At 37.0% G+C, this 12,940-nt stretch overlaps 1 protein-coding gene across 1 annotated transcript in view; it reads right to left on the reverse strand.

Moving 5' to 3' along the window:
• Window positions 1-6,657: 6,657 nt before the first annotated feature.
• The window catches only part of LOC140157624 (uncharacterized), a 31,442-nt gene continuing 25,159 nt past the window's right edge, over window positions 6,658-12,940 (reverse strand). The window contains exons 13-16 of the mRNA XM_072180862.1: window positions 11,999-12,631; window positions 10,919-11,020; window positions 10,119-10,433; window positions 6,658-9,374 (exon numbers count right to left, since the gene is read on the reverse strand). Of these exons, the coding sequence (XP_072036963.1) occupies window positions 8,862-9,374; window positions 10,119-10,433; window positions 10,919-11,020; window positions 11,999-12,631 (1,563 nt within the window). The 3' untranslated portion in view covers window positions 6,658-8,861. The remainder of the gene's footprint in view (window positions 9,375-10,118; window positions 10,434-10,918; window positions 11,021-11,998; window positions 12,632-12,940) is intronic.

The raw sequence follows: 12,940 nt of genomic DNA on the forward strand, positions 1-12,940 counted from the left end.
ATTTTCAATAATTTTTTTTTCTGTTCTCATGGTGGTGACAAAAGTGTTTTTCGGTGTCATGGAATTTTCAGTACTCGGCAAATGCAAGTGTTCGGATGCCTACAAATTATTGAATGAAATTACAACTTTACTGCACTTTTGAAAATGCAAATAAATAAATCTGATCCTATAATCTTATGTAGTTTTAAAATTACAGTTACTCAAGATTATACAGGGTGATTAGAACCAGAAATGGCACTGTCCGTTTTGGAAAATGATTCATGAAGATTCAAATTTTTAAATCCAACTTTCTCAAATCTTCAATTTTTTATTTACCTTTACTGATCTGGTTCTAGTGGTCGTATCATACTCAAGTAGTCACAATGAGTGGGCGTCGTTGGTGACATATTTTGTGTCGCTCACTTTATGAAATTATCGGAAAAGTAACTAGCAATATCAATCAGAAATCGCTAGCGATGAATGCAAGTCACATTGCATGTGATGCAAATAATAGTCGCTAGCAACAACCAAATCAATGTTAGCATTCCCAAAATCACTACAGGGATTGGCTCTTGATCGCTGTGACTGCTTGTATGATAGGGCACAAGCCTGTAATATCTGTTTTGGATGTATGGAGAAACTGTATTGAAACAGTCTTTCCATAAATATTGACAATTTTGATGTTTAAAAAGAGTTCAGATACAAAATACAATATAACTTAAGAGACAGTCCAGTACTTGAATTGGCTTTTAGTTGTTTGCTATGCAAACTTAATGAAGCAAATGTTATTCAAAATGCTTCTTGAAGTGCACTGTTCAAATGAAAAATTCAATAATTCTTGATTGACTTACGTTGTGATTGTATCCGAACCCTTCATTTGCTGTAGTCCATTTAGCTTCCTTGATGCAGTGACATCAGTGCATGCTCCAGTGGGTGCAGTATTAAATCACATGCATTGATTCAAAGTACTAGCAGGTTTACCCGTCTGATCAAAGGCAGTGCATATGTACATGTGCAAAGTAAATGCAGCATCAAGTACTGACATCATTGCTTCAAGGAAGACATATCGACTACAGTAACTTTCAGGGCTAGATACCCAACAGCTCTTCATATAAATTTGGAGCCATTACTGTAACAGTGAAAGTGTAAATTTGTATACTGTCAGTTTTGTATGCCTTTTATGTAAACAAAGTGTTCACACCTGCAGACAACGAAACTAATGTCAATTTTTTACGAAAATTGCTTGGGGATGAAATCAGAACTCGACCGACGGTTCCGTCCGGTTGCTATTCTAAGCAATGGCAACCGGACGGAACCGCCGGTCGAGTTTTGATTTCATCCCTTTAATTAGGTGTTGTAATTAAAGCATGAAAAGATTTGGTGTATAAATTTCCACTTTCACTGTATTGTAATGCTCAACGAGAGGCTACTTCTGATCGGTTCTTCACTGTAAGTATTTGTTGGTGTGGTCTACATCTAACCTGGCCGACACCAGTATCCTGAAAGATTTGCACCAACGCAGATGGAAAGGATGTAGACACACAGTCTCTGGATACCATGGCAGCATAAGTTTTGGATATATCATAGTTGAAAGGTATAGTTTTTCTTGCCCTTGGTTGTGGGTGTCGCAAGAATTTAGTATTATAGATTTTGACAATGTGTGACACTTGGCAAACATACGCAAGGAAAACTAAACCTAAAATTGCGGTGACACTGATGGGTTTGATCATTTTCAAAAGAATTTCGTTCACTTTACCATTTTTCACCCTGATGTGGCAGTCACATCAACACGTTTAAGCAAATGTTCCACACATGCATCTGTGCGGTGTCTGTGTGTACACCCGCACTTTGAGGGAACACTAGGAATTTGAAGGGGCGCCAAATAAAATGTGTAAAGACATCACTGCCACATCAGGGTGAAAAATGGTTTATAGGTGTGTGTCTTGTGGTTTTAATATGGGAGCATATCAAAAATAACAGTTGAGGCAGATGAGAATTTAAATAAAGCTGCTAAACTGATGAGTGTAGTATTCATTTTAAAAGATTTGGTAATTTCCACAATAAATTGCAATAAATGCAAATAACATGACACCTGTCAGTGTCACCTATAAATCACTTTTCTTGCAGCTGATCAAGATATGTGAACTCGATCACCTGGATTTCCTCAACGATTATGAATTTTTGGTATATTAAATTTAAAGAATTCAATGGTGTCCAAATTTTGAAAGAGTACCGTTTCAGGTTTGTGGTTTTGTTTTTCAAAATTATGGTGTGTATTCATTTTGAGCAGTAACCTTTTTTGACATAATCAATTTCACAAGCTGCAAGATGAAATTAAACTTGGGAGATTAATGGGTTAAATCAGCTTCTGAGGAAATCCAGGTAATGGAGATTAATTTGAAATATGTCAAACAAGAACTTTGGCTTTGGTAAATATTCTCACACACATGACTTGGAAGTCTGCATTGCTGGAGTAGCACTAGTTACGTGCTCAGTACTGATGATGACAATCAACTCTTAACTCTACCGCTGGCACGCTCGGTCTTGCGCTCGCTATCGGGTGCAGCAGCATGGTTTGAAACCTGCCCATAGCCATCTGGGTCACTCCATATCAAATCAAGGAGGCGCCCCACCTGACCCCCTCAGATTTGATTTATATTTTAGTCATATGTTGTACCTGTAAAAATATTAAAACCTGCAAATTTGAGGTCTGTAGCTCTTACGGATTTTCTGTGGCAGCCATTTAAAGTTGGAGGGGAGTCTAAATTTGGACCCAAAAGTTACCCCTTAAATAAATTTCATCTTTGGGCGTTTGTGCCTTCTTTATAAAAAGAAAGACAGGTCTGAAACTTTGCATACACACTAACTGCATGCCCAATTTGTCCAAAAATAAAAAAATTCTGTAATTGCGTGTTGTGTCACGGGCTCATTAAATATGAAAAAAAAAATGTAATGTTTTGTAAACTGGCAAGTTTAGCCCCCTAAATTCACATTTTTGTCAGATTAATTATTTTTTGTTGTCACCGATGCTATATATAGGATAAATACAATGCATACCCAAAACAATTGGGGTCACAACTAATTTACATTTCGAACAGCGCCCTCACGAAGATGGAATTTATTGCACATTCAACATTTTCAGGGGCCCAAAGTCGATGTGGTCCACCTTCAAAGTTTATAAAACATCACTTTTATATAACTACAAGTCTTAAATTACAACTTTGCTAAGTCCCAGTAATTGTATAGGTTGACTTCATATAAAATGACAAGCCCAAAGTTAACCATTTTCTTATGATTGCATGTAGTGAAAATGTGCCGAATTCGGAAGGCTTGAAAGTCAAATTGGCCCCAATATTGAAAATAAAATGGAAATAAAAGTAAATAGGGCCAATAACTATGCATCTAGTCATTTATTTTCAATATTGTGGCCATTTTGACTTTTAAACCTTCCGAATTCGCACATTTGCAGTACATGCAATCATAAGAAAACGGTCAACTTTAGGCTTGTCGCTTTATATGAAGTCAATCTATAAAATTAATGGGATTGAGCAAAGTTGCAATTTAAGACTAGTAGTCATATAAAAGTGATGCTTTATAAATTTTGAAGGTTGACCACATCGACTTTGGGCCCCTGAAAATGTTGAATTTGCAATAAATTTCATCTTTGTGTGGGCGCTGTTCGAAATGTAAATGAGTTGTGACCCCAATTTTTGGGTATGCATTGTATTTATCCTATATATAGCATCGGTGACAACAACAAAAAATAATTAATCTGACAAAAATTTGAATTTAGGGGGCTAAACTTGCCAGTTTACAAAACATCTTCGTGAGGGCGCTGCACTCCAACTTTAAATGGCTACCATAGAAAATCTGTATATATTGAAAACGAAATGGAAATACAAGTAAATAGGGCCAATAACTACTCATCTAATCATTTATTTTTAATATTGTGGCCAATTTGACTTTCACGCCTTTCGAATTCGGCACATTTGCACTACATGCAATCATAAGAAAATGGTCAACTTTGGGCTTGTCATTTTATATGAAGTCAACCTATACAATTACTGGGACTTAGCAAAGTTGTAATTTAAGACTAGTAGTTATATAAAAGTGATGTTTTATAAATTTTGAAGGTGGACCACATCGACTTTGGGCCCCCTGAAAATGTTGAATTTGCAATAAATTTCATCTTCGTGAGGGCGCTGTTCGAAAAGTAAATGAGTTGTGACCCCAATTTTTTGGGTATGCATTGTATTTATCCTATATATAGCATCGGTGACAACAAAAAATAATTAATCTGACAAAAAATGTGAATTCTGGGGGCTAAACTTGCCAGTTTACAAAACATTACATTTTTCTTGCATATTTAATGACCCCGTGACACAACGCGCAATTACAGAATTTTTTTATTTTTTTATTTTTTGACAAATTGGGCATGCAGTTAGTGTGTATGCAAAGTTTCAGACCTCTCTTTCTTTTTATAAAGAAGGCACAAACTCCCAAAGATGAAATTTATTTAAGGGTAACTTTTAGGTCCAAATTTAGACCTCCCTACTCCAACTTTAAATGCCTGCCACAGAAAATCCGTAAGAGCTACAGACCTCAAATTTGCAGGTTTTAATATTTTTACAGGTACAACATATGACTAAAATATGAAGCAAATCTGAGGGGGTCAGGTGGGGCGCCTCCTTGATTTGATATGGAGTGACCCATATGTGTACAAGATGTATTTGCCACAGATCTGGTATGATTCCAGTGTTGCATGTGGGTTTTGGGGTGGGATTAAAAGGGAATACCCAGTAAGGCAAAAACAAAAATTGGTTTGTCTTTTCACTCTCTGTGGAAGACAGGGTTGGTTGGTCAGATGTTTCTTTTTTTTATTTAAAATTTTTTATAGCCAAAATGTTGCTCAAATTAGCTTAATCAAAAAGCCTAATTATATTCAAGTTTGGATATTTCTCTACTGCGTCATTTTATTCTGAAGTGCAAAGAAACTGGTTAAAAAACTTTTCAGGATGTCAACTTTCACATCAGGATGTCAACATTAATGTACTCTAGTTTAAACTTTTTTTCCAAATTTGTGAGATTATGGGTCGGTTGGGAAAGGACATACAAACCATTTTTTTTTGGCCTGAGGGTGTACCAAGGACTATCTTGAGAATTGATCACATGTCCTTTTGAATGTTGCTCTGCATATTGTTTCTATCTCCATGCACTTGTTACCATACTTGCCATTTTCTTTTGTAGAACAAAATGAAAGCTAAAAAGGTTTATTGGGTTATCACCACATGCATTTTAACTTGAGTATCTTGCAAAAAGGGTGACATTCAAAGTTAGTGATTAATTTAATGGTGACTCCTTTGTTTTGGGATATCACAAATTGGAAGGGTCTAAATTAAGTGAAATGAGCCAATTTCAGCTAGTACTAGTCAAACTTGACGATTAGAATCAATCTCTCGAAAATGGGATGTATGGTATTGCAGTGGTTTGTTTTGATTTTCAAAGTCATTTTTTGTTTTTTCAGAAAGAATGCACTCCTATCAACATGCAAAATGTAAAGTTCTCATAATTATGCGTTTGAGTACATGCTAATTTTTGTTTTCATCTTGGTATTTTTAATCGAGTTGAAATATTGAATGAGTTTCATTAAAGATTTGTAAGAAAAAAGGAATAAGTGACTGCTTAGTGTATTTTGTTGTCTGTCTGCATGATTAAATTGAAAATGGGATTCATTTAAGGTGGTACAACACCCTTGATAAATTTGTGACTATTTTTGCATTTTTCTCAAAAAATAATAACACTGGTAACAAGGAATCCAGTAACTACACTGCAATTTCAGTGACTTTGAATCACTGAAATTTCAGTGAAGTAATTGGATTCCTTGCTCCTATAATATACATAACTTTTTTTACCAGTGTGTACTTATTTTTTGAGAAATATGCAAAATTAGTCACTAGATTTTCAGTCCTCAATACCAGATTGACCAAAAAAAAAATACTCGTTATATGCACTTTTATATAGTGCTAGTTACAACGTAAGGGGGGTGCAAATATTGCGTGCAGAGACAAATTTTAGGATGGCCCGTTCTCGCATTCCACTAAAAAATCTCCCATTTTGGGAAAACTTGTATGATTGATGTTCTTTGTTTGCCGTGCACCTGTACTAGCCTGTAGTATGTCCTTAGTGAATGGCCCATTGTGTTCCCCATTCACGAAGAACGTTCCCAATGCAGTAGCCAGGGCATCTTGATTGAAACTACCAACTTGCAACTTAACGCTAATTTTGTGGTAGCAGGTCGTATGTGGTAAAAAATAAGTTGAGAGATAAAGAAACTTGTTTGCATCTGCTGTCTCCTATCAAACCGATTTGTTGTGATGATTGAAAAATCCAAGACGGGTTACAACCGCTTGCCCTATGGTTAGTTTTGCACCTTCAAACATACAAGCCATCTGAAAAGTTAGGTCTTTTTATTAAGAAGGTATTTAGACAATGCCTAGACTAGAAAAGTTGCTTTTTGGTTTGCAAAAGTAACAATACATCATCCACCATGGGGTGTTTGATTGACAGGATCATCAGACACAAACTGGTTTCTCTATTTCCGCCTTCATTATCGGTAGGTAGACGCTAACATGCATGCACCAAACGTGAATAATTTGGGTGCTTTTCCGTAAATTTACAAAAACCAAGCATAACATAATTTGTGTATTCATTGTTTTTTTTATTACAATAAAGCACTTCAGAACATGCCCTTGCACACTGTTATACAAATAACTTGCTGCACATAATAGACCTTGTACAATAAACCAACCGGGATTGAAATGACAACCATGTTGGTGGCTGTTGTAAGATGAAAGGGGACAGGTCTCTTGTTTGATTCCACAACCATAATCATGCCTATCACCTGTTTTATTGTACATGTTGCAGTGGAAATTTGTTAACGTATAATCTGTTAATACCAAATTCCTGTGATAACACGAAATACTTTTTCAAATCCCAAGCATATATTTTAAAGACCTAATACATAGTCCTGCTAACATGAACTAAAATCAGAGGTACAAATGTATGACAATTTTGATATAAAATTGGATCGACTGAGCCCATATTTATTGGTCGCGCTACTCATTAATCATAGCGAGACCATTAAATATTGGGAATAAAGCATCCAATTTTATCATTATTATGTTTTGGATCCAATATTTTTACACACTTGGGATTCAACAAAACATAATGTGTTAACAAGGTTCCACTGTATCATAATGTGAATTACCACCTGGAGGCCTACTGGTGGACAGATTGAGTCTTGAGTGACATAGTATTGCTAGAGTCTATAGACAAATCCGACGAGCCAAGTGATGGTCAGGATTAAGTTGGCCATAGCTGGGAGGCCATCTGCACCAAACTAGCTTCTCTGTTCATTTGGATTGCGAGCATATCGGAGCGCGTAGCACTTGCGCCGCGTCACGGGAGCGGTAAACGCTGCACGCCTGTGATACTAGCGTCGCGTAAAAAAAAAGCTATGGCCCCCAGTGAGGTGTAGGAATGTGTCCAGTCGGATTTGTGTATATATAATTTGTAATACAAAGTATTTTACCACTTAAACAACAGCAGTGTACACCAAAATCCAGTGTTTCTAAAATGCTGTTAGAATAAGATTAATTTCAATGCTAATTTATTGCACATATCATATGCTAAGGAAGCCCGATTACATTTGGGAATTGGGCTAGGCGAATTTATGTGTGCAATTAAACCAGAAGGAAACAGCTGATTGATTACATAATATAGTTTCTGCATTGTTTTTGGTTATTTGTTTGCATTTGCACAGGTAATTAACAGGAATATTTTCTATTTCTGAAAATAAGCTATAAATATCAAATGATATAAAATTCTTCAATAAAAATAACAGCCAAATTTCTTTTGTAATATAATTTTCAAATAATGCAGATAATACTAATAATTTTATTACTTCATAAAATTATTTTACTGAGTACACCATGTGAATCGTCAATCATTTTAAGTTATGAAAAAAAATGATAAAAACCAAAATGTTTATAAATGTAACAGGAATTAGGTTTTGTTGTGTCCAAATAAATAATTCAAAATTAAAGTACAAAAGACGATCTATGACATTGCAAAGTAGCATACATTCCCTTATCAAGGGGACATTTAACACTTCTGCCAGCTGGGGTGTGAATTTCCTCATCACATAACAACAACTTAACCTTGAAACTAATAATTTATATAAATAATTAAAAAAAAAGAAAAGTAACCAATCAGCTACTCAATCATGCCACCATTGCTGAATGGGGGCAATAAACAAATGGTGACCACATAGCTAAATATTAATGGTGTCCTTTTTACAGGTACCATGAGAATGAACTTTCATGGAAAAATCTGCAACTGATGGGATAAAAAAGCCCTGGCACGCGTGTGAAATTCAGCAAAAATGACCTGAAAATAAATCAAATGTGTGGCAACAAGAAAACCAAATTCAGGTTTAAACAGGCCATCCCACTTTTGGTTCAAGTTCCTTAGGGAATTAGTCAAGGTTAATATTTATCCATGTAAATTCTGTTCTGTCTGTCAGCAAAGTAAGTCAGTTCCTCTTTGGTGAACTAACCAAGTGGGATGGGCCCCTTTAAACCTGAAAATTCTCACACCTGTTTTTACCCTCCAGATGAGGGGTTCTCAACAGGCAGCCATAGGCCATAACTTTGTAGATACTTTACTTTTACAACTGAAAATGGAAGAGCATGGACATTTCACAGCCGATTGTCACAGTAGTGTTTATATTCTCTATCATACAAAATCCTCCCCGATATAAATTTGTTCAAACTTCCACATAATTCTAATAAATAATTCCTCAAGTCAATAGGTACTGCTATTTACACTGTAGTGAGTGTGTGTGATATATCGCTATAAGCTATTGTCGTCACAGCCTCGGCTACTTCTGACTCTTCAGTTGTGACAACTTGTTGCTGGGGAATTTCACCCTCAGTCTCAGCATTCATCTGTTCAGTCTCTGCTTCCATTTGAGCTGCTGCTATAGCAACCTCTTGACTGTCAGACTCCTCCAAGACATAACTCACATCCTCACCATGCTGAATTGCTATGGCAACAGTCCTGTCCTCTCCCACATCAGTGGTATCAGTGACTTCCTGATCAGCATTTGCTGCTGTCATTGTGATTACCCCATCTGTTGTCATACCAGATGTGACGGATACGTTTCCATCTTCATCTGTCAATACGGTACCAGGTGCTAAATTAACCATGACTATTTGTGTCTGTCCATCTTCACCTTGTAGTGTGGCTTGCATGGTGGTTCCCATTTCTGTATGTTGGGCTGTGGCAGGTTGTAGCACCACATGTGTACCATCACTTGCAAGCTGCTGGATAGCCTGAAAGGACAAAGTATACAACATTGAGAGTTAACACTCAGTAGATTGGTTGAACCTTTTTGCCAAAGTGGAAGGAGGGGAGGAAAAAAGAAGATGAAGAGAAAAGTTGTTTTTCCTGCTGTGGTTTTAAACCAACGACCCCTCAGCTTCCAACCAACATACCGTCGCCAGGCCAGTGGTTTTGTGTTTATATGTAGTTTAACAGGATTAAGCAATCAGATCACATGGGATGCATGGTCTTGTGGTTGTTTCATGCTGTTTGGTTTGAATGGTTTAGTGGTGTAAGGGTTAATTAAGAATCACCATTCTTGGTAGTGTGATGAGAGCCAGATCCACCATAGCTGTGGAGAACAGGGGTCCATTTCACTAAGCTTTGAACCTTTCTTATCTCAAGTAACCATTCGTAAGTTACGAATACCCTTTTACTACACGTAACTTTACAAATGGGTATCAATCAGAAGTCATTTTAGAAACTGATTTTACGATGTGTCAAAAGTTATGACTGATTTTGTGACATACAAAGCTTCATAAAGTTTAGTGAAAGCTGATGTTCCACATTCGGCTATTCCAGTTGAAATACACTCCCCATGGAAGACATGTCCTTAATCACCGACCGTATGGAGTCACCCATTCAGATAACCCTATTTGAAATTCACAATCCCTGTGAGGAAGATTAAGGTCATGGTCTTCCATAGGGGTGTATGGATTTCAACTGGAATAACCCATAACTCACTGCTTCCTTACCATTTTAATAGCTGCCTGTTCACTGGTAGCTCCTTCCAAAGACACCTCCTCAGCCTGCTGTACCTGCAGCATTGTCTCTGTACCATCCATAGATGCCGATGTCTGTAAGAATATCTGTTGGGTTGTATCTGCAACTGATGTAGTGACATTTGACACTGTGGATGAGGCTGCAGCTGCAGCGGCCATTGCTGCTTGGGCAACGGCTTGCTGCATAGCCGCCGATGCCGAGGTGTCCATGCATGTGATAGCTTGTTGTTCAGCATTTGTGGGTATTTGGATTAACTGGGTGGTGCCACCAGCAGTCTGTTGGATAGCCTGCAAGGATTGAATATAATATAATATACAGATAATTATAACCCATTTGTTTGACCCTGTCATATCCAACAGGGGTCAATCAATAAGACCTTCAACAGATTATATTAAATGTATCTGCATGCTAGAGCACCAGGTCCGTTACATCTAGTTTATCCTAAAGCTAAGTCCTATCATGGCCAGATTAAAGATTAAAGGTCACACAATTAGTGTTGGAAAACTTGAGTATAGAATCGGACTTTAGTCTTTAGTTTCAAGAACTTGGCTAAGACATAGATGCAGCCAGTTGGGATTCGGAAGTGTACCCTTTAAGTGAAAGACCTAATCAGTCATAGATCCAAGACATATGGCTTACGGACTCAAACCTAAGGACTCAGACTTGAATGTGGTGTTCTCAACTCAACTACAACATTGCAGACCATATTACTATGTAAATGAATTGCAACTACCCCTTGTGACAGTAATGAGAAGTGTGTCCTTCTACCTACCTGTTGTGCAGCTTGTTGTATTATGTCCCCTGTTCCATCTGATGCCACTACTGCTGTCACAAGCTGATCGGAAATTCTCTCGGAGGAATCTTGCACTGGTATCTACAGAAATCATGCCAAAATATGGTTGACGTTGATAACATCAGGCTCAATACAAAAAGTGATACATATTGCAAAAAAAAAGCGAGGAAGTGCATATGAATACTAAAGCATTTACTACATGCTTGCTTGCAATCAAGTGTCAAATTTACAATTACACCACCTACACAGCAGGAGACCATAAACTTCATTAAGATCTCCCGATAGGCAATTGATATACTGCAAGAACAGTGTGCAACCAATGTCACATGTGTCTCTTAACTCAAAATGAAAGGAACCTTGTTTAACTTGAATTCACACATTCAACTACTTAAAAAAGCTACCAACCCTACTTTTTGTTAGGGCTGTTGTCAGCCTTGTCAACAATCTTCTTGACAAAGCAATTTTCCCAATTGTCACCGCATGGATCAATTGTCAACAAAAATTTATCATTAAAAAAATTAGAGAAAAGCTTAAGATATGCTTATTATCGCCATTATTTGCCATGAAATAACTGCATCAGTCTTCCATTTCATTCGTAGGTGGTGCGGATTATCTTTCCATTATAAATTCCAATATTCTGATGATGCGTAATTGCGTAGATGGGGGTATATGTGACACGATCTGGTCCATGGGGGCCAAAGGCAGCAGATTTGAAATTGAGATAAAGGTAAAAATATGGAGTAAAAAAACTATAAAATACATAAGAAAATAGACATCAAAAAACTTCATAACATTAAAACCTAGTACGCTAGACCTTTGGTGTTTTCAGTATATGATAGCCTATTGTATGTATAATGTAATAATTATAGTAACTCAATTTTCAAAAATGCCTCCTTTGGCCTCATGGACCAGATCGTGTCACATATGGTAAATGGTAATATTTTGATGCAAAAATTATGCATAACATGGTCTCTGAACTTAGTATTTTGACTTTATTGATGTATTGGTTTGTCGACAACTTGTCGATATCGGATCTTGCCTACTTGTTGTATACCTTACCTGAATACTGGTCTCAGACTCAATACTATGCATACCATCTAGCGCTGCTATTGCATCTGCTGCCATGCTTGCATCTGCTAGTGTTGGGTCTGGTTCTATTATAACTACCACTCTTTGATCCCATTCCTCATTCACTACATCATTGACACTGTGTCTTACCTGAATACTGGTCTCAGACTCAATACTATGCATACCATCTAGCGCTGCTATTGCATCTGCTGCCATGCTTGCATCTGCTAATGTTGGGTCTGGTTCTATTATAACTACCACTCTTTGATCCCATCCCTCATTCACTACATCATTGACACTGTGTCTTACCTGAATACTGGTCTCAGACTCAATACTATGCATACCATCTAGCGCTGCTATTGCATCTGCTGCCATGCTTGCATCTACTAATGTTGGGTCTGGTTCTATTATAACTACCACTCTTTGATCCCATTCCTCATTCACTACATCATTGACACTGTGTCTTACCTGAATACTGGTCTCAGACTCAATACTATGCATACCATCTAGCGCTGCTATTGCATCTGCTGCCATGCTTGCATCTGCTAATGTTGGGTCTGGTTCTATTATAACTACCACATTTTGACCCTGAATCTTGACAGCTTTCTCCATTGGCCATGGGACCTGAAAGAGAAAGAAAACAAAACTGTAGTTTGAAGTTAAGTATGCTTGTGACACTGCTGGCATTATTTAGCTTCCATTATAAACTTGAAAATGTTTTTGAAAATGTTTTTGAATTCATGTTTCCAGTTTAAGCACTATGGCAACTGTCATAATATTGATTATAATTAAAAATATTTTATTTCTGATCATTAACCAATATGCTTGACCAATTAGACTTTGTGTGTTTTTAACTAAATATGATCTCTTTTATACCAGTTATACACTTTGGTTGACACTGTGAGTTGGCCCAATCCGGCAAGGAGATACCTC

Source organism: Amphiura filiformis, chromosome 7 (assembly GCF_039555335.1).
Source record: "Amphiura filiformis chromosome 7, Afil_fr2py, whole genome shotgun sequence".
Lineage (NCBI taxonomy): Eukaryota > Metazoa > Echinodermata > Ophiuroidea > Amphilepidida > Amphiuridae > Amphiura > Amphiura filiformis.